Source organism: Drosophila sechellia, chromosome 3L (genome assembly GCF_004382195.2).
Source record: "Drosophila sechellia strain sech25 chromosome 3L, ASM438219v1, whole genome shotgun sequence".
Lineage (NCBI taxonomy): Eukaryota > Metazoa > Arthropoda > Insecta > Diptera > Drosophilidae > Drosophila > Drosophila sechellia.
In genome coordinates, this window is record NC_045951.1 from 4,436,424 (window position 1) to 4,461,248 (window position 24,825).

The 24,825-nt window shown below is 45.0% G+C and overlaps 6 protein-coding genes across 9 annotated transcripts; 5 read left to right on the plus strand and 1 right to left on the minus strand.

Annotated features, from left to right (window-relative positions):
* Nucleotides 1–1,446: 1,446 nt before the first annotated feature.
* LOC6610790 (MAGE-like protein 2) lies at nt 1,447–2,305 on the plus strand. The gene is made up of 2 exons (XM_032718391.1): nt 1,447–1,511; nt 1,574–2,305. The coding sequence occupies exons 1-2, from the start codon at nt 1,458–1,460 to the stop codon at nt 2,081–2,083; spliced, it is 564 nt and encodes a 187-aa protein (XP_032574282.1). The 5' UTR covers nt 1,447–1,457; the 3' UTR covers nt 2,084–2,305.
* A 646-nt stretch (nt 2,306–2,951) lies between these two features.
* Nucleotides 2,952–3,852, plus strand: LOC6610791 (skin secretory protein xP2). Its single transcript, XM_032718392.1, has 2 exons — nt 2,952–3,061; nt 3,128–3,852. The coding sequence occupies exons 1-2, from the start codon at nt 3,059–3,061 to the stop codon at nt 3,734–3,736; spliced, it is 612 nt and encodes a 203-aa protein (XP_032574283.1). The 5' UTR covers nt 2,952–3,058; the 3' UTR covers nt 3,737–3,852.
* Nucleotides 3,853–4,536: 684 nt separating this feature from the next.
* On the plus strand, nt 4,537–6,566 carry LOC6610792. Its single transcript, XM_002035322.2, has 2 exons — nt 4,537–4,548; nt 4,605–6,566. The coding sequence occupies exons 1-2, from the start codon at nt 4,546–4,548 to the stop codon at nt 6,486–6,488; spliced, it is 1,887 nt and encodes a 628-aa protein (XP_002035358.2). The 5' UTR covers nt 4,537–4,545; the 3' UTR covers nt 6,489–6,566.
* Nucleotides 6,567–11,636: 5,070 nt separating this feature from the next.
* On the plus strand, nt 11,637–13,288 carry LOC6610793. 3 transcript variants are annotated; one of them, XM_032718390.1, is made up of 3 exons: nt 11,637–11,726; nt 11,812–12,316; nt 12,890–13,288. In XM_032718390.1, the coding sequence occupies exons 1-3, from the start codon at nt 11,724–11,726 to the stop codon at nt 13,171–13,173; spliced, it is 792 nt and encodes a 263-aa protein (XP_032574281.1). In that variant the 5' UTR covers nt 11,637–11,723; the 3' UTR covers nt 13,174–13,288. The 3 variants fall into 3 exon arrangements, with proteins under 3 accessions (XP_032574281.1, XP_032574280.1, XP_032574279.1); XM_032718389.1 differs by having other exon boundaries at nt 11,639–11,726; nt 11,812–11,910; nt 12,484–13,288; XM_032718388.1 differs by having other exon boundaries at nt 11,639–11,726; nt 11,812–13,288.
* A 1,290-nt stretch (nt 13,289–14,578) lies between these two features.
* LOC116801039 (RNA-binding protein 14) lies at nt 14,579–16,449 on the plus strand. Its single transcript, XM_032718387.1, has 2 exons — nt 14,579–14,622; nt 14,688–16,449. The coding sequence occupies exons 1-2, from the start codon at nt 14,620–14,622 to the stop codon at nt 16,299–16,301; spliced, it is 1,617 nt and encodes a 538-aa protein (XP_032574278.1). The 5' UTR covers nt 14,579–14,619; the 3' UTR covers nt 16,302–16,449.
* Nucleotides 16,450–17,142: 693 nt separating this feature from the next.
* LOC6610794 (extensin-1) lies at nt 17,143–22,780 on the minus strand. 2 transcript variants are annotated; one of them, XM_032718740.1, is made up of 4 exons: nt 22,675–22,780; nt 22,491–22,589; nt 19,354–19,413; nt 17,143–19,296 (listed from the first exon to the last, which is right to left on the minus strand). In XM_032718740.1, exons 2-4 carry the CDS (start codon nt 22,497–22,499, stop codon nt 17,386–17,388), a joined length of 1,980 nt encoding a protein of 659 aa, XP_032574631.1. In that variant the 5' UTR covers nt 22,500–22,589; nt 22,675–22,780; the 3' UTR covers nt 17,143–17,385. The 2 variants fall into 2 exon arrangements, with proteins under 2 accessions (XP_032574631.1, XP_032574630.1); XM_032718739.1 differs by having other exon boundaries at nt 19,354–19,416.
* Between the last annotated feature and the right edge of the window lie 2,045 nt (nt 22,781–24,825).

Below are 24,825 nucleotides of genomic sequence, written 5' to 3' on the forward strand. Positions count from 1 at the left end.
TATATACCAAATATATATTAAAGCAAAAGTGTATTCTAAACAATGAATTTGGTTAGCGTTTTGTTGAAATAGCGAAATATGTGCACTGCTAAACACGCGTGCGATGTATTGGGATTGGGGATCTGATTCGAAAGACGGGGATCGGAAATTGCAGAGCCGTATAACCGATCCTGAAACCGGTTCAATTAGTTTGGTGAATGCTTTAGTATTTAGTGTTTATAAATTTCACATTAGGTATTGGGCATAATTAAGAACAAGTTTATTCTGTTCATTCCTATGAGTGAGTTCTCCCAAAACCAAATCCAAGACCAAATTCCAACCGAATGCAAGCAAATAATTTTGAAAACTCTTTATCAATCCCAGCATAATGTCAAACATTAATCTTCAAGGGGGCGAGATAATGTGGGGAATCAATTAGCGGCCAAGCAACGGAAGCCAAGTTAACACAGCCAACCAGCTGCAGGCCAATATATACTGGAAGTTTGGCAACTTTTTGCACGAACAAAACGAAACCGCAAGCCAACAGAACACACAAAAGCTAAAGTTCATTAAGAATACAACAAAATTTCTTTCTGGCTGTATAAATCTGCATTAAGAGCACATAAATTCCAAAAAATTATTTAACATCGTCTTTGAACCGGCCGTTGTGGCTAACATTTCTGGTTCGTGTCTCCGCTTGCGCTGTTACGGCATCAGATCACAGTTCTTTAACAGTGGCGATACAGACAATTTAGCAGAACACGAACTAGTAAGCACAAATGCTAAAACTCGTATTATACCTGTAAATGTCTGAAATAAGTGGGTATACTAGGTAAGATAAACAGTACGTAACACTAGAAGGCAGCTTAATGAAATATATATGTTCTTGATTAGGAGGACTAGGACCAGGGGAGAATCTGACTGTCCTAAGGAACGTCAAGATGTGAAAATGTTATTTTGTTTAGGTCACCATAAGAATGATAATAAATATTAGGTTCATACCCATTACTCAGGGCACTGAACCGGTATGGGACAGAGTATATAATATACGTATGAATCATCTACCCAAAAGAGTACCATGACTGAATCCCTAATCCAATTATCCATTAGGTGGGATCTTTATTAATTATTACAAACTCAGATTAGGAAAAAAACACATTTCAAATTGCGTCATATTAGTTAGCTCTTAATATGGAAGAAAAGTGAAAGTATTTACCAAAACAGATTTATTGACTTGACGAGCTACTTTTATTTAAATATTTTAACTCAAATTGATGCGAGCAATTGTTTTATGGCTGACATGAAACCTGCGCCTGGACTACTGCTTTTTATTTATGGTTCGCAGTCGCAGCCGCATTTCGCCAGACGACTGCAATCAGAAAGACAATACCGATACATATGCAAAAGATATACCAGCTGAATGTTATTAGATATACTATATATTTGGGGTTCTGCTCAAATTGTCTTATAAATACCAAATGATCTGCTCGCAAAAAAACAGTTTAATTGTTCGACTTTGTGTGATCAACATGGTGGGTTTCAATCGGATTGGATTTAATAATTGTGAGATTAATGGAAAGTTTTTCTGCCCCAGCGTGTCCTCTTCTTGCCTTTCGCAGTGGCTCTCTTGGGAGTGGTCGGTGCCACTTCTCTATCCAGGACCTATTTGCCGCCTCAGGTGCAGGTGGTGCAACCCCAGGTTATCTCTGTTCCCAGAGTCCAAGTGCAGCCACAGATCATCCAGCGCCAGGTGGTTCAGCCACAGAACACCTATCTACCTCCCGCCCCTCGGGTGGTGCCACAAGTGGTTCCCGTTTATCGTCCTTCGCCAGTGGTGCAGATAGCACGCCCTGCTCCCCAAGTGATCTCGGTGGCTGCTCCTCGTAACACCTATCTGCCACCCCAAGTGATTAGTCGCCCCGCTCCACAGGTGGTGTCCATTGCTCGTCCCGCTCCACAGGTGGTGTCCATTGCTCGTCCTGCACCACAGGTGGTGTCCATTGCTCGTCCTGCACCGCAAGTGATCTCGGTGGCTGCTCCGCGCAATACCTACCTGCCGCCACAAGTCATCGCTCCCCGTAACACCTATCTGCCGCCCCAGTAAGATGCATCATCATCCGAAACAACATTTCTGAGCAACCACCAACTCAACTGGTTTGTGGTTTAACCCACAACACCAACTATATTCGAATGCTAATTCACCATCTCGGCAAAGAAATGCAAAAATGCATTGAATGGGTTTATTTGTGTGTCTGGCTTGATACGATTTGCATATTCTCGAATTAGCGCAACAGAGACAATAAAGAAAGCTCAGAAAGATAAACAATAACATTGTTTAGACTCGAGACCATTGGAGGGCGTCAATTCGGATCAGATAACGTAATTATGCAAAAAAGGACACCAGATGCCCAGATGCCATTAACCCCAAGAGGAAATGTTTAGACACCTAATATATTGGGAGTCGCGATCTTGAGGCTTCTCTGAACAATTAATCAAGCAGTCAATCAATCGAGTTAGCGGAACATTAAGTCATTAGAATGAGCGATTTGTTTGGTTTAAGTGGATAAGGTCTACGGCTGACTAGATAGTTTATGACCGGCTAATTGCTATACCTCTTGTTCTGGATCAATTTAAAAATAGCTCTCTGCTACTGTTTTTATTAACCCAATATCGAGTTTAGTCTTTGCAAAAGCTTGGGTGAATTAAAAAAGCTTTTCTTAAAGACGAAACTAAACTATCAGGTTTGCGATAAAATTGTTTTGGCAAAAAATTAAGCTGTGATACGTGTATTCTTATGAATATTAATATTTGGCATGACAGCAAAAAAAATGAGAGTTTTAAAGCCAAACTCCATGGCGTACCTAACTGATAAAAACAAGACCCATCTGGCGTCGTGGTCGAGGTATCTGTTTGCCCAATTAAACAAATTTTTCGACGCGAAGAAAAACGTTTCGTTGATTTATGATACTCAGCACTTCCGTTTGGATCCGTAGATTCGCCGACTTGTATAAAAGTACAGGAGTCGCTGGTCTATGATATTATTCGATTCTTTGCTCCTAAAGCAAACAGATCATCTAGAATGGTAAGGATCTGCCTTGAGGATTATATTTGCCGGCATATAATTTTATTTGTATTTTTTTTCCGGCAGAAATTCTTCATCTTGACTTTGGCCGTGGTTGGGTGTGTGGCCGCCGAATCTGGCTACAACTACAATGCTCCCCGCCAGGTAGCCGCCCCTGCTCCTGTTTTCCAGCAAGCTGCCTCTGCTCCGGCTCCAGTGAGGACCTACGTGCCCCCAGCTCCAGCCGCCTCTGCCCCAGTGCAGTCGTTTGCCCCTGCCCCAGCTCCAGTAGCTGCTCCTTCTCCCGTTTTCCAGCAGGCCGCCTCTGCACCAGCACCAGCCTGCACTTACGTGCCTCCCGCTCCCCAGGTCCACCACCATGCCGCTGCCTCAGCTCCAGCTCCCGTTCAGTCCTTTGCTCCTGCTCCGGCTCCCGCTACTTTCGCTGCTCCCGCTCCGGCTCCAGTTTTCCATGCCGCTGAGTCTGCCCCCGCTCCAGTGAGGACCTATGCCCCCGTGCAGTCCTTCGCCTCTGCTCCTGCTCCTGCTTTCGAGTCCTCCGGACCGGTGTTCGAGGCCGCCGCTTCCGCGCCCTCTCCCGCCCGCTCCGGATACGATTATAGCCAGCCCGCCGCCAGCCAGCAGGGATACAAGTACAAGACCGTCCGTCGCCGTGTGTTCAAGCACCGCGCTTAGACGATAATGATGATACGATAAAATGCGACAATAAAAAACGCGAATGTTAAATTTATAAAAACATAGTTTTATTTGAGCATTAAAACACCAATAAAGATAATATGATAATTGGATAATTATACAAGAATGATATGGTGTATAGTTTTAGCTAAAGAAGCACACAAAAAAATTTAAAAAACCTAAAACAACATTTCAATAGTGCTAAAATTCTCCCTAGCAATGACAAAAACATATCGCAAGATTAGTGGAGCAACAACCTTAAATTTTATACATACTTGTTAATTAGTATTGGAATGCAGTTTTTCAATGAACTTTAGCTTCTGTATGAAATTTTTCGGGGTATATAAATATATTTATAGCTTAAGCCTTCTTAATGTTATGTTTTAGCTTATTTAATTTTTATTTCTTACCCATTACTTTTACTCAGCTGTTAATGATAAATTTGTGTGCAGCTTCACTTGTATTACTAGGCCAAATTCACACCTGAAAATTAAGTTCGAAGAACCCATGCGTTATCGCATAAGTGTGCAGCGCACTTGGGCCAATAAATTTAAACGCTTTGATCTGACAAATTTACGGGACACTTTCGTTGTGCTTCAGAATATTCAATAGAATTTAAATTGGCGGCTAATCAATAAGAACAATTGGGTCACATTAAGCGCGGAATCGATTTCTCACGCTCGGCAACAGGTTTCGCTTTCAACTTTGGTCTTATTTTGATGGCTCGATGTGGGGATGCAACACAAAAGATCCCGAAGAGAGTATATAAGTTGCATCCGCAGCTGCTAACAGTCACTGGCACTTTAGCAATGGTAACAGATCAACGATGATCTAGGCTCCGTATTTCACCAATCTATTTTTATTTTAGAAAGTCCTTGTGATCCTGATTTTATGCCTTATGGCAATCGCATGTCTGGCGGACGTTTCTCATGTGAAACACCTCAAGCACCAGCGGCATCATCACACCAGGGATCACGAAGATGACGATGAGGAGTCCCATTACCTACCTCCCCACGAGGAAAAGGAGGTGGAGCAACCTTATTACAAGAAGGAAAAGCATACTAGTGAAAAGGTTGTTTACCACAAGGAAGAGGAGCACGAGGAGCCCAAATACTACCAGGAGCATAAGGAGCATCACCATGAAGAGCCCAAAAAACAGAGAGTGGATCACTACCATCACTATGACAAGAAGCCAGAAGTAAAAACCCAGCACATCCACTACAAGCATAGCAAGCCCCATGTTCGTACGGATTACAATCAGGACTTGTTCACCCCAGCTGCTACCCAAGTGGTTTATCGCCGCCGTCGTCCTAGTCGAATTCTATACGCCAGTGCCCCCAACTCGGTCTTCCATACCCACACGCAGATCAACGTGCAATCCCAGGACTCGGAATTGAATTCCCTTACTCGACCAGATCTTGCACAAGGAGCGCAGGATGCTGCTGGGGCTCAAGCACCGACTGGAGCTCAGGCACCAGGCTTTCGACCCAACTGCCAGTTTGTCGGACCTGGAAACGTACCACCTGGCTGTGGACCCTCCGATCCCATAGGTGCTCAGCTACCAGCAAGTGCTTTGGCACCCACTGGTGCTAATCTTCCGGCCAATCAACCTGTTGCCGGCGGACAATTGGCTGTTCTGGGTAACGGTCAGCGACCTCCACGTCCAGGTGGCTATGGAGGTGGATATGGCAACCGACTGAACTTTTTCGTTGATCCTTCGCTGGGCGCTCAGTTGGGAGCCATAGGAAATGCTGGAGCTGGAAATCAACAGGCTGCCGTAGGAGGTCAGCTTGCGGGAGGAGCTCAACTTGGAGGAAGCCAAGGATTCGACCCTTCTTTTGGTGCCCAAGCAGCTGCCGGAGGTCCATTTAACACTGGGTTTGGAGCTGGTCAAGCTCAAAGACCTGTGCAAAACCAATATGATCCCAATCTTCAGCTAGGTGGCCCTTTTGATCCTTCTTTAGGTGCTCAATTGGGCGCAGGTCAGGGTGCTTCTAACCAAAGACCAAGTGGACAGGGAGCATTTGATCCTTCTACGGGTGCTCAATTGGGCGCAGGTCAGGGTATTAACCAGAGACCAAGTGCACAGGGAGCATTTGATCCTTCGACAGGTGCCCAACTAGGAGCTGGACAGGGTATTTCTAACCAGAGACCCAATGCACAAGCACCCTTTGATCCCGCTTCGGGCGCTCAACTTGGAGCTGGACAAGGCGTGCCTAACCAGCGACCCAATGCAGCTGGACAGGGAGCTATTGATCCCAATCAGGGACAGTCCGACCCCTCCAGTGGAGCCCAATTGGCAGCGGGACAAGTTCCACGCCTCAACAACCGACGACAGCGTAATCGATCCAACTACCAGGGCCTCAATGTGCTAAATGGAAACGTTTTCGGACAACCCCATCTCCAGGGACCCACAAATGCGCTGGGAAATCAACAGGACACCAACATCATAGACGGCAACTTCTACAGCGATCCCCATCATGGACACCAGCGGGCTTTGGTATCGGTTAATCCCAATCAGCGTTCAGTCCTTATACCCGATGACGATGATGCAGACGATGATGGGCAGCTAGGATTTCTGGGGTTTGCGGCCAGTAACAGGCAGTCCTCTTATGTGGTTGCTCCCAAAAAACTGCGATCTCAGAGGAAGCGAAACAATGTGGATCTTAAAACATCTGCATCGGAGTACGACACTGATTATCGTGAGGATGGCTATCACTACCAGAAGCCCAAACAGTCTTTCGAGTTCTAAGTATTTTAAAACAGAACATATTATACTATAAATTAAATCATACTTATCAGCATTTGCTACAAGAGCATACACAACAAACCTTGATTACTTATTTAAAGCATACTTTCAGGCGAAAACTATGGTGGTTATTTCCGTTTCCGCTCAAAGTGGCTTCAAAGTTTGTCGAGAAATCGACACGGGTTTTCAAGCTGAGCTTTACTAATTGAGCTTTTGATTAAGCTTTACACTATCTTACATTATAATATCTATATTCCATATAAAAATATCCAGATATTTATAAACTATGTATATTTGATTGCTTTGTTTGCGTTTAAATTATATATATTAACATAAATATATAAAAATACGTGCAAATAGATTAGGACATTTATGTTCTGGCCATATCTGCTATTGCCTTTGACGGAAAAGATTAATATATTGTCCATTAGGGTACGCGGAAAGGAAACTAGTTCAGAGCTATATAGAAATAGAGGCACAAAGCGATTTTTATAGTGAGAGAGGCAAAATGAATTGTCGACATAAATTTATGCAATCATTTAGATTCGATTCTCATGCAAATCCAATCAACTGAAATCAAAATAGAAATAAAACAAAATCTATTGTTTCACTAGGCAGCAGATCTTGGCCAGTCGACTGCATAGAGGTGAGCTGGCCAAAACACATTCATTGGATCCGATTTTGGCCCGCCTCATTTGTGACCTATGGATAAAAGGCTGCGTGTATGTTATGTTTTTGTTATGATTATTTTTGCGCAGACTGAGGCGGGCCTTAGTAATGTTTAAATTCGGCAATCAATGTCAATATTAGCGAGTGGACTCCTAAATCAAATGCGGGCAGTTCACTGCCGGCATGTGTTTCTTTTTTGGCCAACTGTAGGTCAGAGATTATTAGCCTTAGCCCATCTCGTCGGCTCGTGACCCAATGCACCGGCCCATAGAAACCTATTAGCTGCTCCCCATAAATCAGCGTACTTCGCCTGGTGAAATTAGAACGCTTAAGTGAGTCAAATGCCCGCAACAGGGGCATCAAAAAAATGGATACAAGTAGCATTAAATTAAAATATTTTATGGCAAACTTTCGGATCAAACTCTACGGAGGGCATAAAATTAACGGAGACCGCTAGAGCATTCAAAGACCGCTGATTACAGAAATAAATTTCGGATGATGTCTGTGCGAATTTCGCCGGCTTGTGGCTATGCAAAACGAGTGAGTGGGTTCAAAGTGGGGCTGCTGGAGTTCAATGATCCGATGCCACCCGCTTCTTTGGCAATTATTGCTATCAAACATTTTGGACCATCATTTTTAGGCTTTCCCGAGGCACTGATCAAAATCAGAACTGAGAAATTAAAGAACAGGATTGATTATTCATTTATTTATTAATCACACAATTTTATTCACCAAAACAGGAAACTTAATTAAACGTCATTAATGTTTGAAATATATCGAATGTACACTGATTTCTTTAGGTGTATTTATTATTTAATGACTTTCCAGATGGCCAACATAGAGCTAAATCTTTGTACTGAAAGGGTTCTGAGTTTTGAGATCATAACTAATCCGATGTCATGTAACTCCGCCTTGCGTCATCCGTTAAACATAGCCTAAGAAATCGACGAGCATTCGATGCTCGGATGATTAATTTTCATAACTTGGCAGCCACATAATTAATTTTAGACAGCCCACAACCGAAAATACATTTTCAAGAACGATCGCACTTTAAGCCTTATATTTCCATCAGCCATCAAACAGAAAGCCCCTCGATGAGCCGCAGGCAGCTCCAAAATAAGAATCGAATTAGAATCAGAATCAGAATTACATGAAAGGAACTTGCCAAATTTCGGCTGCCACGCGTTTCCATTATTTATTGGCCCCGAGCCGAGTGTTAAAAGTGTGCGGAGTTTTGTTTTTCATCTTTTTTGCTGCCCTGTTGCTTGGCGTTGAATTTTGTATATTTATATTTTAGCTCTTTTCGGATTTGTTATGTTTTTTTTAGAGCTCTGGAGATGCGCTTCATGACGGTGGTGGCACTTTCTAGTCGCCGGCTCAGAAGAGTGGGGCGATTTCAAAACGGGTTTCCAGAATGATTTATCATATATTTTAGTTAAACGAAAAAAGAGCATCACAGGCTAAAAGAACGTTAAGTTTATCATAAAAGACTAAAACGTGTACTTGGCTAGTGAGTGCTGGGGTCTTTTTAAACAGACTGTCTTTTACGCTGTAACAAAAGCAGCAGACTATATTTGATTTAGAAAATTTGGATGAAGAGCAGAAACATGTAAAGGAATTGTACCAAAATTTAAATAAGATAATAAGGCGGTAATAAATACAAATAACAGAAATATAAAATGTTAATTTTACTACTACCAACCTTGTAATATGTAAATAATATAATTTTCATAATAATCCGATGTCCTACCATATGTAAGCTTTCATATATAACTATCCTGGAGTTTTGGAAAGATATTAAATTCCACATTATATAAACTACTATGTGGGATAGGGAATCCTCCCCAGTTAGAGTATCTTGAAAACTAAATTAACTAGCGCGTGTGACTATGCCGGACAAAATACAAAGACTAAGACAAAGGAAAGGCGGCAGCCACGAGAAAGAAGTTGCCGCCTGTTAAGCTCACATATATGGCAAAAATCGAATGGCCATAATATTAATTAGAATAGAATTTGCATAAATTAAACCAACGCGAAATGGTCTTTGGTTTTTGTTAGACAGAGCGACGCGACCTGTGGGATTATGCAAAGGCAGTCTGAATCTGGTATATACAGCGTTTCGGAAACTCCATTTGGGGAGACCGACCGAGCGTGCCCGTCCATTATCCGATAACACAATCAGTGGGACGGAGATCTCCTTTCGCCGATCCGCACTCCTGCCCGTCTTCTTTTTGTGGGTTACGCTAATTCGGGGCCCACGCTTACTTATTAAGCCGGGCTGACAATTTAAGTGTTGTCTGTGGCCGTTGCGTTGGGATTTTGTCCCATTCTACGGGGTGACTATATGGGACCCCAACTGCCATTCACTAATTTGCATATTTCTCTATTTTTCGGCATAAGCAGCGATTCCGAAATGGAACTCTTAAGTGTTCGGACCGGCTCACCGAACTACTGATGGATAACAATAATAAGCAGATGGGGCTATCCGTGATCTATTGACTGGCAGCTTGCGTGTAGAACATCTATGGGCAACTGGACCATAATCAGAATAGAAATACATACATACTTATGTGGAATATGCTAGAACTCGCTATCTTGCCAGTGAATAAAATGTAAATTGGCAAAGCCATAAATTCAGCTCGTTAATACTCGTAGTTTTTGAGTATTTTTAAGTGCTGCACACACACAGGAAATGAAGTGATTTATCTCACGCGTACAATGGCAAGCCAAACAAGAATTGTAAGGCTCTAAACCTTATGCATTTGGGAATAGGAAAACTGATATAGTTGCTATTTGATACCGACCAAACTCTTTATGGCCGCCGCGTTAATTTGCCAAACTGGTGCTATTAAGGTCCGTCTTCTCAGATTGGTGTCGATTGGTGGCGCGTGACAACCATCCATCACCGGCGCAATCCCCACAACCGCCTTCATTCCATCTAAGACTTCGAACAACCCCACCGATCATGGCCTTGACTTTCACGGCTGTACTTTGACCCGAGTTATATAGCGATTTTTCGATGAATCGATTGGCGGTGGGTTAGTCATCGTTTATCCTTCACTTTACGGAACCGATTAGTTCTTAGCAACCCTAACGAGCCTTGCTTCATGGCTATTTATTTTAGCTTCGATGTTGCAAATACACCGAAATACACCAAATAAAGCATGTACTCCCCCTCTCCAAAGTTTAACCATTAATCATTTGCTGCAGAGTAGCTCCAGTCAATGGTTCACTTTGACTCTTAACAAATTGATTAGCTTGACCTGCCTTCCTTTTTTAAACGCATTAATATCTTCGATTTAATCATTCAATCCTATTTTATCAACTGGAGCGTGCGTTTAAAATTAAACAAACTCATAAATAAGCCAAGTAAATACTCCTTATCTACCGGTGGAAACAGCTTTACTTGATTTATTCGGACATCGCTTTAATGACCATGTTTAATTTTGGAAACAATTGGTGAGAGGTTTTTTAACAGAAGTGACACAAAAGTCACTTGCAGATCAAATGTCACATCTGGATGATATTGAAAAATGCTTAAGCTGTGATTAAGTGTGCTGTGGGATGTCAACAAAATTGGTCGGTTAATAAATATAAGAAAACATGTTTGTAAAAGTAAGCATTACTATTTCAAATCAAATCAATGTTGTATAAAAATTTTAATTTCATTTTTAATTTACATTTAAATATTTAAGAATTAATTAATTAATTAATTAATATTATGAGCCCTTTTGAACTTAGTAATTGAAGATTGTTCTTCGAATTCACAATGGGATCTTCTGAGATCTCGCCATCCTATATCCGGCTTTCTGTTTACAAACTTATACAATTCGTACGCATCAGGCATAATTATATCATATTTCCAAAAATTGGTTGTCTCGCTTGGTCAGTTCCTATTTGTTGATTAATGAACGGCGAACGACATCGCCACAAAGTGAAGAGGCTGCGATTCGGAAATCTATTGAAGTGAGCGGATTTGATTGAAACATATAACTCATCATTTGCATTTAAATCGAGCGCAATTCCAACGTCGGCTTGAATGAAACAAGGCAGGTGGAGCGAACACAAAGAGGTGTCAACAAGATGAGAGAGCCAAGTTAATACGGATATATATGTTTATATATATTTATATGTGAGTATCTTTGCGCGCTCGACTTGTCCAAAACGTTGATGTCCATCAAATCTTTTGCATATGATTAAATAAAACAATTAAGAGAATCCGTGCGAACGATTTTGGCCATTAAACATTTTTTTAGCCATCAACTGCTCCGAAGCGTTAGCTTGTGCGAATGTAAGCGTCGCAGTCGCCGTCTATCGTGTTGGCCAAGCTGCGTTTGAACCGCAAAAGAGCGGCTTAGAACCCGTAGCCCAGCCAAACCAAAGCCGAAGTCGTGCGAATTTACAGACGCGTGCGCCGGCAGCGACGTCTTTTTGGGCAGAGGCGCAAAAAACGCCAGCTCTGTAATAGCCAGCGAAGAGCGGAGAATCTGTATAAATACCAAAAGGTTCTGCGTATTCCTCATTAGAGTTTCGGTTTTACTGCTGTGAACAAGCAACTCATCGGACAATATGGTACGATTCGACAATTTAGGAACCGTAGCCATCGAATCGCCACTGAAGGACTAAACTAAACAATTTTTCCAACTGTTTCTTGCAGAAACTCTTCCTGGTCGCTTTTGCCGTGATCGCAGCCGCGGCTGCCGATGTCAGCCACCTGCCCTCCAACGAGTACCTGCCTCCCGTCCAGGAGCAGCAGATCATCGCCGGACCCACCAACGAGTACCTAGCTCCCTTGGAGGTCCAGCCTGCCCCAGCCCATGAGCTGGCCGATGATGGCTACCGATACAAGACCCACAAGCGCGTGGTGGTCCGCCGCCATCGCCGTGACGTCAACGAGCCCTCCAACGAGTACCTGCCCCCCTTCAATGCTCCTTCCAACGAGTACCTGGCACCCGCTCAAAGTGCTCCTGAGACCGTCTTGGCCAATGATGGATACCGTTACAAGACCCAGAAGCGCGTGGTTACCAAGCGTCACCGTCGTGATGTGAGCCACTTGCCTTCCAACGAGTACCTGCCCCCTGTCCAGGCTGCCGCTCCTTCCAACGAATATCTGCCCCCGGTGTCCGCCCCCGTCCAGGTTGCTGCCCCAGCTCCCGCTCAAGTTCAGTTCGCCGCCCCCGCTCCCGTCGTGGTTGAGGCTGAGCCCGCCCATGACCTGGCCGATGACGGTTACCGTTACAAGACCAATCGTCGCGTTGTCTATCGCCGTCACCGCCGTGACGTCAACGAACTCTCCAACGAGTACCTGCCTCCCGTCCAGGAGCAGCAGATCATCGCCGGACCCACCAACGAGTACCTAGCTCCCTTGGAGGTCCAGCCTGCCCCAGCCCATGAGCTGTCCGATGATGGCTACCGATACAAGACCCACAAGCGCGTGGTGGTCCGCCGCCATCGCCGTGACCTCAACGAGCCCTCCAACGAGTACCTGCCCCCCTTCAATGCACCTTCCAACGAGTACCTGGCACCCGCTCAAAGTGCTCCTGAGACCGTCTTGGCCAATGATGGATACCGTTACAAGACCCAGAAGCGCGTGGTTACCAAGCGTCACCGTCGTGATGTGAGCCACTTGCCTTCCAACGAGTACCTGCCCCCTGTCCAGGCTGTCGCTCCTTCCAACGAGTATCTTCCCCCGGTGTCCGCCCCCGTCCAGGTTGCTGCCCCAGCTCCCGCTCAAGTTCAGATCGCCGCCCCTGTCCAGCTGGCCGCCCCCGCTCCCGTCGTGGTTGAGGCTGAGCCCGCCCATGAGCTGGCCGATGACGGTTACCGTTACAAGACCCATCGTCGCGTTGTTTACCGCCGTCACCGCCGTGACGTCAACGAGCTCTCCAACGAGTACTTGCCTCCCGCCGAGTACCTTGCCCCCGTGGAAAACACCGTCGAGGCGGCTCCCGCCCATGTCCTGGCTGATGATGGATACCGCTACAAGACCCACAAGCGCGTTTTGTACCGCCGCAACTAAATCATCCGATAAAGGCTTCACTTGGTGATTGAATCGTGCTCATTTTGGAGTGCAGACCCTACTATTAGAATACCTCTTTTTCATTCAAATACAATAATACGATAACGAATCCATATATTCTACCTCATTTTTAATTTTATCAAGTTGGGTGTACGAGCTGGGTGATAAAAAGTTATATATAATTGACTGAAGGAGGAATATATTCGAAGAATATTTAAATCCTTGCGGATACCATATATATTAGTAAAAGCCGACAGAGTATTTAAAAATGTGTTTACCTATTTAAAAATCACCTGTAATCATATAAAAAAGGTTAGGTGCTAGAATATATTCATCATTCCACGATCTAATTATACACATTAGAACGTGGGATTAGACAAACAATGTACACTTGACACATAATCGAAATTTAAATCTATTTATGCCGAAACTTCCGCAACCTCATCTTAAAAAAGTTCAAGCCTGCTTAACACTTTTAGACCACTTACCTACAACAGTAAGGGGTATGTTAACTTTGGCGGATGGTGTGTCTTTTTAATATGCCGGTATTAAGTTAGTAAGTTTGTATGGCCTAAAATCTTATTTAATTTGTTAGAATGTTATTTTATAGTGAATAAATGATTTTTATACAATTTGCACTTAAATTTAGGAGGGGGCGACAACTTTTGTTAACAGAATCTAGTTCGAGGAATAGAATTAATTACCTCGTTTTATTAATGTTTTTCCTTCGACTTGATCTTCATAAAAGGTAATTTTTCCAAAAGTGTATTCATTCCATTTAGTTCAGGTTTTCTTTCGGATTCGGCAGTCACATCTATTGTTTCGGCATTGAGGTCGTGATTTATTTCCGCAATTTGATTGCTTTTTCGGCAGTCAATTCGCTTCTTACCAACTGTTTTTGGCCTTTTCTCCGCTCCGCTATCGAACATCTGCTTTTATTATCTGGAGTCATAGAACCCGATTAGTACCAGTTGATTAAGCCACAATATAATTATCGACAATTAAGCAAATTGAGCTGGGGTGGGTCGGAATTGGGAATTGGAATCGGCACGCGTTTGGCCTGGGAGAAATTGGTGAGTGCGGATGGGGGAACAATGGAACCTGATCTTGGCCACTAAGTATTAACGAAATATATTAAAAATATTAAGTGGCCGTTTGGATGATTTGGAGGTTAGGCCGGGGGAGAAAGGGGGACCCCCAAATCGTGGCTCATGATCTCGCTGGAGTTGAGCACACCGCAAAACCCGTTGCAAACCTGCTTGCAAAACTATAATGGATATGTTTTGGCGGTGTCACTAAATACAAATTCATAAATTAAATAGTCAAATGCAAATTTCCCGCCGCAGGCCGGTGATTAGAATCATATAAATAAGCCGCAGAACATGGTCTAAGGCATCACTTCCATTTGCACTCTCCGTTCAACTGGACAGCCGAGCACTCAGAAAAATGGTATTAACCAGGACTGGCGCTCCATCAGGATACTCAGCTAATATGTGTAATTTCTTCCATTGCAGAAATTCTTCTTGTTCTGCGCCTTCATCGCCGCCGTGGCCGCTGATGTCAGCCACCTGCCATCTAGCCAGTACCTGCCCCCCGGCCGTGGAGCAGCATCGGCTCCCGTGGCTTCCTACTCCGCTCCTGCCCAGAGCTACAGCGTAGAGGCCTCGGCCCCAGTTGCTTCCTACTCCGCTCCCGTTGAGTCCAGCTACTCCGTTGCTGCTTCTGCTCCGGCGGTGTCTTATGCTGCCCCAGCTGTGTCCTACGCCGCTCCTGCCCAGAGCTACTCTGCTCCTGCTGCCACCTACACCGCCGCTGCTTCTGCCCCAGCTGTGTCCTACGCCGCTCCTGCCCAGAGCTACTCTGCTCCTGCTGCCACCTACACCGCCGCTGCTTCTGCCCCAGCTGTGTCCTACGCCGCTCCTGCCCAGAGCTACTCTGCTCCTGCTGCCACCTACACCGCTGCTGCCTCTGCCCCAGCTGTGTCCTACGCCGCTCCCGTCCAGAGCTACGCCGCCCCTGCTGCCACCTACAACGCTGCTGCATCGGCTCCTGCTGTGTCCTACGCTGCTCCTGCTCAGACCTACACCGCTGCCGCTTCCGCCCCAGCTGTGTCCTACTCCGCTCCCGCTGAGTCTTACGAGACCGCTGCCTCTGAGCCCGCACACACCTTCTCGGCCAACGATGGATACCGTTACAAGACCCACAAGCGCGTGGTCCTCCGCCGTCATCGTCGTGGTGTGCCCTCCAACGACTACCTGCCCCCTTTCCAGGGCGCCGCTTCCGCCCCAACCAGTGAGTACCTGCCCCCAGCAGCTTCCGCCCCCGCTCCAGTCTACCAGAGCGCTGCCTCTGCCCCAGCTGTGTCCTACGCCGCTCCCGCCCAGACCTATTCCGCACCTGCTGTCTCCTACGCCGAGCCCGCTGAGAGCTACGAAACCGCTGCTTCTGCTCCTGCCCACTCCTTCTCCTCCAACGATGGATACCGGTACAAGACCCACAAGCGTGTGGTGCTCCGCCGTCACCGTCGTGATGTGAGCCACCTGCCCTCCAACGATTACCTGCCTCCAGCAGCCTCTGCCCCAGCTCCAGTGTACTCCGCCCCCGCTCAGAGCTACTCTGCTCCCGCTGCCACCTACACCGCTGCTGCCTCCGCACCAGCTGTGTCCTACGCCGCACCTGCCCAGAGCTACTCCGCTCCTGCTGCCACCTACACTGCTGCTGCTTCCGCTCCAGCTGTCTCCTACGCCGCTCCCGCTCAGAGCTACTCCGCGCCCGCTCAGAGCTACTCTGCTCCCGCTGCCACCTACACCGCTGCTGCCTCCGCACCAGCTGTGTCCTACGCCGCACCTGCCCAGAGCTACTCCGCTCCTGCTGCCACCTACACTGCTGCTGCTTCCGCTCCAGCTGTCTCCTACGCCGCTCCCGCTCAGAGCTACTCTGCTCCCGAGTACTACAGCGGTGCCGCATCCGCCCCAGCTGTCTCCTACTCCGCCCCAGCTGCTTCCTACTCTGCCCCCGCTGAGAGCTACGAGACCGCCGCCTCTGAGCCCGCCCACTCCTTCTCCTCCAACGATGGATACCGCTACAAGACCCAGCGTCGCGTGGTCCTCCGCCGTCACCGTTACTAGAGGCTCCAACGAACACCCAGCGAACCGAGCCAAATCCTGTTATTTGACTCACGGGTTTCACCTGGGAAACGAAATTAAGAAAGTCATAAATAAAAAAAATATTGAAAAATACGTTCACTGCCTGATTAATAAATCGACTAACAGGAAACCCCATTGACGGGAGCCCACTTATTTGCCTAACAATAAATATTGCATAATAGAGTAAGAAGTTTAGGCCATTAAAGCCAATGATTATTATGCATCAATACCGAGCTGTCGTCAAGCGGAGACGAGCCAGCAGCTAAAAAAACTAGTTCAGATCGAGATGCGGAAACTCGTTTAATGATCCGAAATTAATTTTTTGTTCAGCAAGTGCATTGTCGTCTGAAGCTTCAAGTTCAAAGTCAACGATACGAAAAATCGAGGCATACTTTTTGGCCTTTATAAGATATTTACATATGGGCCAAGGTGATGCGATATTGTACTAAGTCTCTCGGGGCAGTCTTCAGAGTTAAAAATGCCAGTGAATTATGGGTCGATTTTGTAAGACAGGGTTATTATAAATTTGTCATAATATTATAAACAGCCTTAATGTACAGAGTTATACCAATATCAAAGAAACACTTTTGGTATTCCTGCTGAAAACTAACAGGTTAAATTATTCCAATGCTATCGTTTGACGGAGTTTCAGTAGAATTATAAATTTCTTGTTGCCCAATTGTACTCTACTTTTCGGCAAGCGAGCACTTTGAACTGCGAAGTCTAAAAGTATGTGATTCGACCGGATTTATTTTTCGTTTTAGATGAGATTTGCTGTTGCTCTGATACTTGACGTCTTACTAAAAAGAAAACAGTAACCATATAACATTCACATTGTCGTTTTTAATTCGGCAGCATTGCGTAATCGTTAAAACATAAGTTTCAAACACATATTTTAATGACTAAGTTCGATTGGAGATTCCGCAGGCGAGATCCCCGGTACATCATTAATAATAGTTATTAAATAAAATATTACAATAGACTACAATTATTCAATTTCGTACGTTCCTAAGGATCACTATGCGCACACAGAGGCAATTGTGTCATTTAATCAGTGATGAGTTATTCAAAAGTCGAATGCGATGGCCGGCTTCGGGTAGGAATAGCCCGCGGACTTGGGGGCGGGTGGGGGAAATGGAATGACTGGCTTGGGGTAGTCGTAACCCTGCTTCACCTGAGGGGGTGGAAGGTACTTGGGAGTGGGCGGGCTGGTTGGCACAACGGGTGGAATGTACTTCTGCGGTGGATTCGTGGGCGGTGGAAAGGGAATAACGGGCTTGGGATAGTCGTAGCCCTGCTTAACTTGAGGTGGAGGAAGGTACTTGGATGTGGGAGGAGGTGGAGGCGGTGCTTGAGTTGTGGTCACAGGTGGCAAGTACTTCTGTGGTGGGGCAGTGGGTGGTGGGAATGGAATGGCGGGCTTGGGATAGTCGTAACCCTGCTTCGCCTGCACCGGGGGCAAGTACTTGGGTGTTGGTGGGCTTGTAGGTGGCAGATATTTTGGTACTGGTGGTGAAGTGGGAATTACTGGTGGTGGCAGGTACTTTTGAGGTGGGTTAGTGGGTGCTGGGAATGGAATGGCGGGTTTCGGGTAATCATAGCCTGACTTAGGCTGTGGGGGTGGCAGATACTTGGGCTGCGGGGGGTTTGTTGGCTTTGGAGGTGGCAAGTACTTGGGCTGTGGTGGAGTCGTGGGCACAATAGGTGGCAAGTATTTCTGTGGTGGGTTTGTTGGTGGTGGGAATGGAATGGAGGGTTTTGGGTAATCATACCCCGACTTGGGCTGTGGGGGTGGCAGATACTTGGGCTGCGGTGAGTTTGTTGGCTTCGGAGGTGGCAAGTACTTCGGCTGTGGTGGACTCGTGGGCACAACAGGTGGAAGATATTTCTGTGGTGGGTTAGTGGGAGGTGGGAAAGGAACGGCGGGTTTTGGGTAATCGTAACCTTGCTTCACTTGTGGTGGAGGAAGGTATTTAACGGTAGGTGGTGGTGGAGGTGCTTTCGTAGTGGTAACAGGTGGCAAATATTTTTGTGGTGGAGCAGTTGGTGGTGGGAATGGAATAGCTGGCTTGGGATAGTCGTATCCCTGTTTCACCTGTGGTGGTGGCAGGTACTTCGGCGGGGGAGGAGCTGGTGTTTGGGTTGTGGTCACAGGAGGCAGATACTTCTGCGGAGGAGCGGTGGGTGGTGGGAATGGAATGGCGGGCTTGGGATAGTCATATCCTTGCTTCTTTGGTTGTGGTGGAATGTAGGTAGGTGCAGGTGGGGGAACATATTTTGGCACAGGAGGGCTGGTTGGCACAACGGGAGGCAGGTATTTCTGTGGTGGGTTTGTGGGTGGTGGGAATGGAATTGCTGGCTTAGGATAATCGTAACCCTGCTTGACCTGAGGGGGTGGCAGATACTTCTTAGTAGGCGGTGGTGGTGGAGGTGGAGCAGGAGTGTTGGTCACCGGGGGAAGATACTTCTGTGGCGGAGCAGTAGGCGGTGGGAACGGAATGGCAGGCTTTGGATAGTCGTATCCCTTTCTAACTTGAGGAGGTGGCGCTTGAGTTGTGGTTACAGGTGGCAAGTACTTTTGTGGTGGAGCAGTTGGTGGTGGGAACGAAACTGCCGGCTTGGGGTAATCGTATCCTTGCTTTGGCTGGGGGAAGGGTACCGACGGTGTGGGATAGGCGTATCCCTCGGCGACCGGTGGGGATGTCACCCTGATCTGTGGTGGCTGCGTGGGTGGCGGGAAGGGGACCTCTGGCTTTGGATAAGAGTACCCACTGACCAGCTTCGGTTCCTGCGGAATGATCTGCTGCACTGGTGGTGTGTACTTGGGCTGTGCTGTCGGGAAGGGAACGGCTGGCTTTGGGTAGGAGTAGCCACTGGACTCCACCACTTTCGGGAGTGGTGGTGGGAACGGAATGGCCGGCTGCGGATACGAATACCCATCGGTGAAGGGCACCTTCGGCTGGGGATAGTCATAGCCCTGGAAGCGATTTAATTTGTTAAGTACGCTTACATTAATCAGATATCATCGACTTACATGGGCCGCAGTAAAATAGCTCTGGCTTAGGGCGATCAAAGCCAGGCTAAATACACTAATCTGCTGCAAGAAACATGAGAAAAATATAAACATAATTTAGTGTTGAAAACATTAATGATCTTAAATCCATGTCTTTGACATTTATATTTATATTTATGTTTAGCCGGAGTGACTGAAAATATCTACGTGGGCCTCGACCGTTTATGGCCATTTTCAGTGGCGTCAGAGCATCGAAAATTTCCGCATATAATTAAGGCTCGAAAATTTTGCAAATGACCGTTGTCAGCTTTTGACACCATCGGTTTTTGGCTAAGAATTCGACACTGCGCTCACAATCCAATTAGGTCACGTTCATCGAAGGCTCTCTACGCACATTAATGATTAACAAGTTGAAAGCCAAATTAAACGCATTTTTGTACGCTAATTGCCCATGCGTTGATTGATTATTGGCAGGGGCGGTATAGACCGGGCCTACATCAAGCCCGCATGTGGTTGCATTTAAAAAAAAAAAAAATAATAGAAAAATAAAAACTAGTAGCTGCCGCGGGCATCATTCAGAGTCAAGGTCGTAGCATCTGCCACATTGACCATTAGTTTATCGAAGCGATCTGGACCGCCTAGAAATGTTCTAAATACCAGGCATGTGTGAATAACCTCGTGGATAGTCGGACAAAAACACTAGCACTTGATGGCAAAGTCACGCCGACCGGTTCGATAAACCCGAGAAGATGCTAAAATCAAATTAGATGGAAATCCCTCCACTCGCTCCGATTTATGTAAATACAAAACCAGCAATTTGGCGAGCACTTATTAAGTCATAGATAACAGACTTTGAGAGAGTCAGTGAAAACCTTTATCTGCTGAGCCAAACAATCTTTGAAACCCGGAAAACATTTCTCAAATTAAAACACATAAATTTGCCCAAAATAAAACTAAAAATAAACTTAAACGGCTTCTACGAGTGCGCTTCAAGTCAGAGTCGTTAAAGACTGGCCATTAAAACAGAAACCTTAATTGAATCAAGACAATAGCAGCAAAAAATTCAACAAAAAAACCATGTTATATAAAAATGGAACAAAAGTCGCGTCGAGCAGCGAGATCATCTCAATCAAATGGAAATAGTTTAAGGCGTCCCACGCAATGTTCTTATGGATTTATGATTATGTTTTTATTTTTTTTTTTAACTTCTTTTATAAATTGTTATAGAAAAATGCCACTTGTGAGATACTCAAGCGACTTGTCAGCTGTCGGGCCTTAAATTCTAGCGGATTTGCCAATCTTCTTTCCACTTGTGGCATGAATCGCAGGCACCTCAAGAAACTAGTTCTAACCGCCGTATAATTTGGTTTCTGTTGCGTTATTAGTTGACAACTCGCGTTGATATCCATTAAAGTCAGAACCCAATTAAGTTTTGGGTTGAAATGTATTTTTTTATGGCAGGGACTCACACAGGTGTCGCATAACATGAATAATGCTCTCGATGTTTCGCTTTATTAATATTCGCTTTAGAATAATGCCAAAGATGGCATCCTACTGTTTCTGCTAACCCAAACTGAACATGGCTCAGACGAATTAAGATATACATATTCGTGTTGTTCCTGTTGACCTTAATTGAAAGTTTCACCATTTCAATCTACAAGCTCGTAATTAAAGCACCCATTACAAAATACCTGTCCGAATGTGCGGCGTCATCTCGAGTGGCATAATTCTGTGTGGCTTGAATAGTTGAAGTTTTGAAGAGTGTGTAAAGTGGGTGAGGTCTACTGCTCGAGGTGCGCCCGCCGCTGGAACTTTTTTAACACAGAATCTGAAACTGTCTCGATCATGTCGAGTCATTTTCCTAGGCCCTGACTCCAAACAACAGAGAAAAACACCGAAAACTTAGACAATTCGGGCGACAAATGCCGCGAAACGGGGGCCGTTAATTGTCACAATTGAGGCGTGTGAAATCACATCATAAAACCAAAGCCAGCACATCTATTTATATGTGGTGTGACGACCTTGGGGAAAATCAGTTTGGCGCTCGGTGTTAATTGCGGTTGCTCAACACTGGTTCTGGGCACCCACCCATTGACTCATTCAAGCCTATTCACCAGCCAGGGCTTATTGCCAAATCTCGTGGCCCGTTTAGCCGCTCTTGAAATGGCCAAGAACACGCGCATGCGTGAAGAGCAACTCAGCGCAGGGCGGATTGGAACGGTCGGTTATGAGCACTTCCGGTCGCAACTCCGGAGTCGCCCTCGAGTGAATCAGTCATTGGCAGCGGACTTGGTTTTGGAGCCGGTGGAATCACTCAATGCAGTTACCATTGCCGCAGGTCAGCACAGAAAGAAATTTCGCTGTCTTAAGAACTTCATGAATTAAAATGGTTTTGGAGTATGGGGAAAGTGAACTTAGCTATAAATATAACAGAGCGCCCCAAAATAAAATGACTCTGGTAAATAAAAGTAATATACATTTGCTAATAAACTAGAACCTTCAAGATATTTAAATAGATTTTAAATTAAAGAAATATTATTTCCAATAAGTAAAAAATTAGATTGGTTATCATGGATTTTGGATATTCTATATAACCAATCTTGTCAGGTAAGTAATAACTAAAATTTTTTTGAATTGGTCAAAAATAAAATCTCTTTTTCAATCTTTTCCCTTTATAAATCATTTATCATTTATCCTTTCTCTACGTGTATGTCGCCGTCTTCGCATCTGACTGATGACTGCTGCCAGCTGTTTTCTGTTATTTTATTTGTACTTGTACCGATTTTCTTCAATTGTAGCGCCATTTATGCAAATTTACCATGCGACTCCTCCACTCGCAGCGCGGAGTCGTATCTGTTTCTGTTTTTGTTTCTGTAAGTTTGTTTGTTTTTCGTCGCTGTCGCTTTTTAGAAACTCTTTGGCGTTGGGCAATTTTGTTTGACAGACAACTCATGGGATGCCAGCAGGCCAACTGCCGAGCTGCAAGCTGCAGATCTGCTGCTAACTGCGGAGTGCAGCAGCATGCAACTGCACCTCAAAAAAGTGTGAATATTTCTGGGATCCATTGCCGATTCTAGCCGCGACAATGTTACGATTATGACCTGATTGTTCGCACATTTCGGTGCACTCGTTTCGCACTGCAACACCAGCACACTCACCATCTTCATTCTCGAGTCGTGATGCAACAACGCGTTTTGCGATTCAATAGCAGATCAGATCAGATCAGTTGACATCAACAGCACCACTTGCGTCAGCACCTAAAATATATTTACGAACACCACTTATTTACATCCAAAATGTTCCATATAGAAGTCACTCTGTTTATGGCAAACAGCTACCCACTTGTAAAGAACGCAAAATCGCCGCGGTAATGGCGGCACAGAAAACGCTACTAAATCGCCAATAAAACGCGCGCGTATCGCTAGCGGCCGAGTGCGCGAGACGAAGCGATCTCGAGCAAATTTGAAGTTCAAATAACAAAAACTGCGCCGACGCCCGGCGTATTTATAAGACTCTGCTGCCGAAGACGCCCGATCGAATCGCTCGGCAGTCGCCACGCATGTGCAGTGCAGCCGCGCCGATTGAATCCAGGTGGGGAGGGGTTTGCAGTCAAGAAGACTGCCACCTGCGGGGTATTCGGAACTGTAGCTTCGTGCGTGCCCACAATTAGCCCGTCTTCGGGGTGCTAATCGATTTCATAGCTCCACCTCCGGACTTAAAGGTGTTTGTCTAAGCCATGGCATTACAAACTGCAGAAGTAGCCACGCAAATTAGCCTACAAATTGCCATCATTATGCGCCAAAAATAGCAGTGGAACGACCTTGAGTATGAACAGTGCTTGGGCGAAGAGAAAATTTAAATTGAATGAAAGAAAAAAACGGAAATAAATAAAATCTTTGTGGTAAAAGGTAATGTAAGTCATGAAATATAAAACTACTTTTACGAACGGTACCAATAAAAGTTACTTATTCAAAAACTACGCTATATACATAAGTTGACATCAGGCAAATGACCAATATAATTGATTATATTTACCTATATTGATTATAGTTTATATATTCAACAACACTGATCTCTGTTAATAGCTCTCGACAAGAAAACCTTTTCATGACTTCCGAAAACCGTACGCAAGCGTGCCAAAATATTTGATACAATTTTGCCTAGCTGTTTTGCTACCGTTTGAAGTGAGTTGAGATGCGATGACCTTGATTGATTTTACATCGATCGCAGTGCAAAAAGAACACCCAAAATCTAAAGTTGAAGCTGTTTTGATTTGCTTTTATTTGGGTTGTTGAATGACCTTAGTTGGCAGTTGGCTTGAATGACGGGAAAAAGAACCCCAGCGGAGTGGAAGTAGAAGTGGAGCTGGCCAAAAGTGTGAAAAGCGATCAGATAGCTTCGGTTCTTTTTCATCAATCAAGCGGAACTGCACCCTTTTCCTATCAATGAGGGAGGGATGAGGGGCAAAACCTTGTTCGTGCCGCTTTAATGGCATATTAATGTTGATTTTCGTACTTATCCTGTGGCTGACAAATTAGACAATCGATCAAGCAACGGTTTCCATTGTTGATTCCATTAAATTAAGCTCTAATCGTCAAAACAAAAAAAAAAGATGAATAAACCCTGCAAGCGAAACAAAGCCACAAAAAGATGCTGGTCTATGTTCACGGCTCGTCGAACAAATAGAAATTCAATTATTAATAATAATCATAAATCGGACGAAAAACCGGAAGATACCCGTACAAGATGCGTTGTGTTGTACAACAACCATTTGATTCGACTCAAGTATTTCAACTTTCAAAACTATGAAACATAACGAAATGCCATTAACAACTTGAACTCAAATCGTATATTGCCAGCCGATAATTAAAAACCAGAGAGCTAGATCAGAGATGATCGACGGCTGCCACAGATGATTCGCATTCCAGCTGAAGTTCTATTTGCGTGGCTAACTGGAAATTCTATTCGGCTAAGCGGCTTAGCACTAAAACTAAAAGCTTTTAACAACTATTTAGCATGCCCACAAATGCGAAGCAAATCACTCAGGAATTTTAAGGTATAGAGTGCAAGCTGCCTGATCCTCTACAATTTGGAAGTGAAATAATAAATGAATATTAACAGGGATTAATACTGCAACTAGGATGTGGCTAGAACCTGATTAAAATTCCCTGGACCCAGTCCATAAATAATATAAGCCACCTGAAGTTTTTATGCATTTCGCTGGGACAATTTCGCCCATGGCATACAAATGAATCGCAAGCAGCGTCAACCGCAAGGTAAACGCTCATAAAACCAACAACCAACAATAATAATCAGCAGGTGATTCAGCCCCAATGGTTTTCACCAAAAACAAATCCGCCAACAGTTCATTAAACCTCAGGGCGCATTACCTCATGTTCAAATCGAACCAATACAAAATATTCACAAATAAATAATCAAATATGACAAATGAAAGTAAAACTCGAGAAGACGCAGTCTGTCATACCCTTTTAA

What these genes read in the sequence shown, in the direction of transcription:
- LOC6610794 (XM_032718739.1), bottom strand. An exon ending in GCTATTTTACTGCGGCCCAT is followed by an intron (nt 19,297 to 19,353) that starts GTAAGTCGATGA and finishes AATCGCTTCCAG; the next exon opens with GGCTATGACTATCCCCAGCC.
- LOC6610790 (XM_032718391.1), top strand. Translation starts at nt 1,458, where the DNA reads ATGATCTGCTCGCAAAAAAACAGTTTAATTGTTCGACTTTGTGTGATC. An exon ending in GACTTTGTGTGATCAACATG is followed by an intron (nt 1,512 to 1,573) that starts GTGGGTTTCAAT and finishes TTTCTGCCCCAG; the next exon opens with CGTGTCCTCTTCTTGCCTTT.